Raw genomic sequence first — 2,249 nt, 5'->3', positions numbered from 1 at the left:
GGGAAAGAGAGCCATCAGGAGATGAGAAGGGAAGAGCACTGAGAAGTGTTTATACGGATAGATGCACCAGAAGCCAGGACATTGGAGTGAATCCCAAACAGCTGTCATGGAGGAATCTGCAGCACATCCACACTGCTGGAGAGGAACAAGAACAGCCAAGGGTCTCACCGTGAATTTCTTGTAGAGCTCATAAGTGAGGAGAGGGTTGGGCAGTTCCCTGAAGTACAGCTTGCAGAGTGACCCCACACAGTGGATGTCCTGGAGGTAAACTTCCCTTGTCAGATCTGGACATTGGTCAGAAACAAACTCTTGTCTGAAACAATATGGAAGCATAACAATATGGGTGAATAAGAGCTGTAGCAGGCCAGTACTCCACCCTAAGTACTCGTTTACAGCTAGAGAAAAAACAAATGGCAAAGCAGAGATGTCTCTGCAGGCTGGCCCAGATTGTGTCCCAAGTTCAGGCCCTGAGGTTTCAATTAGTCTCCATTACCCCTAACATAGGGAGTGGACCTCAAACTGATATAAAGAAATTGCTTTGTCTCAAAGTGAGAGAGAGCAACTCAGCATTTGTGCTGAGACCCTCCATGCCTTACCCATTAACAGATGCAGTTGGAGATTAAGGTTATTTGGGCTAATCCCTAAAACGTTATCTTTCTCTGTTACCAACTTCAAAGGCAGTTTATCTTCTGCATCAGTGTGGAGCTCTGTTGGCCACAGTCGGTACCTGAGGGACTAACGCCACATAGGTACTGAGTGATGTCCCTGAATCCCTCTGACACTCACACACATGGCCCTTACCTCAACTTCTGTATGTTGGATGTCACTCCCGAGAGGCGGTAGATCCCGTCCACAATGCCATGAGTCTCAATGAACTCCGCACAGCTCTTCAGCACGTAAGGGACTACGAGAGGAAAGCAAAGCAAGATGTCCAATGAATACATGCTGACAGCTTCCACAAGTCACCACACAGGAGACAGTTCCATGAAAAAACAGCAGAGGCTCTCTGTGGATGCAGGGAAGGGTACAGCAATGGGAGAAATACAGGACAAACCAAAAATAACCCCTGCAAAGTGGCCATGAGGATATGCTGTGCTTGTGCCATGCAATGCTCATTGACATGTGACAATGACTGACCCTGAAGTCACAGTAACATAGTGGAAAGAAAGGTAGGGTTTCCCTCTCTTCCTTTTTCTTTTCCTTCAAAAATAAAAGAAAATAAGCTCTTTCATTCTAATTGAAAGCATGCCTTAAGGCATGAGGTCCTGGGAACCTCCACCCTCCCCAATATAGAGCTCCAGCCTCGCTGAATTGTGCCAAAAGGTCTCATTGGCTTGGATAAAAATCAGAGGAGCATTTGCACTTCCATATAAGCCTACATACCCACAGTTTAGTGCTCATAAATCCCACTGAGGGGGTATAAAGTTCAAATATTGACTAGATCTGCACACTGGCAAAACCTGACATCGGCTTCAAAAGAACTCCATCAGCATAACTAGACAAAGACTTAACCAGTCTTAAAGCTGAGAGGAGCCTGAGGCACAACATTTACATCCAGACTTGGACCCAAAGTATATGTTTATTTTTTCCCCATTATATAGGTGTAAGAACTCCCCATTCTCTTGGTCAGATCAAGCCTCCCTGTCCCCAGTACTATAACAACCCAAGCTATAACAATAACAGTAAGAAAGCCCTTCCTTATTAGGTGCTAGAAACTACTGTGTATTTAATGCAATGCTTCACACAGCCATAGGCACAAAAGTCAGCAAATGCACAAGTCAGAAGTTCCCAGCTGAAATGCTGACTCTGCTGCACTGCACATTTCAAAAGCTGTATGGAAGAAAACCAACTAAGCCATAGATTTGACTGGAAAGCCAGGCATAGCAATTACTGCATCTTTGTGACACCCTAAAGACAATGATAGATTTGACTGGAAAGCCAGGCATAGCAATTAACTGCATCTTTGTGACACCCTAAAGACAATACCTCTGGCTGGACCTTCCCTGAGTTCTTCTGCTCAGAGTTCAGGACTATAACGACATATTAACACGTGCTTCATCAGATGGCATCCAAAGACAGCACTCCACCAACAGCATGAACAAAAAACTGTTGCTACATCCTTTTATTTCTCATGGGAGTCACTGAGGCCAGAGCCAGCTCATGGGTGGATTTGTCCCTACCAAGCAGTGCAGGGCACAGGCTCTGGTGAGAACAGCTCCAAACTGGCACCCACCTCGGTGACATGCTAC

The 2,249-nt window shown here is 45.6% G+C and overlaps 1 protein-coding gene across 1 annotated transcript in view; it reads right to left on the bottom strand.

The window, feature by feature from the left end:
• The window catches only part of ARHGAP31 (Rho GTPase activating protein 31), a 61,345-nt gene that overhangs the window by 23,554 nt on the left and 35,542 nt on the right, over nt 1–2,249 (bottom strand). The window contains exons 2-3 of the mRNA XM_017731913.1: nt 802–904; nt 169–313 (exon numbers count right to left, since the gene is read on the bottom strand). Of these exons, the coding sequence (XP_017587402.1) occupies nt 169–313; nt 802–904 (248 nt within the window). The remainder of the gene's footprint in view (nt 1–168; nt 314–801; nt 905–2,249) is intronic.

The sequence above is a fragment of the Corvus brachyrhynchos genome, unplaced genomic scaffold (assembly GCF_000691975.1).
Source record: "Corvus brachyrhynchos isolate BGI_N302 unplaced genomic scaffold, ASM69197v1 scaffold3, whole genome shotgun sequence".
In the NCBI taxonomy this organism is placed as follows: Eukaryota; Metazoa; Chordata; class Aves; order Passeriformes; family Corvidae; genus Corvus; species Corvus brachyrhynchos.
The sequence above is the reverse complement of the archived record's forward strand: the minus strand, read 5'-3'. Positions and strand labels throughout refer to the sequence as shown.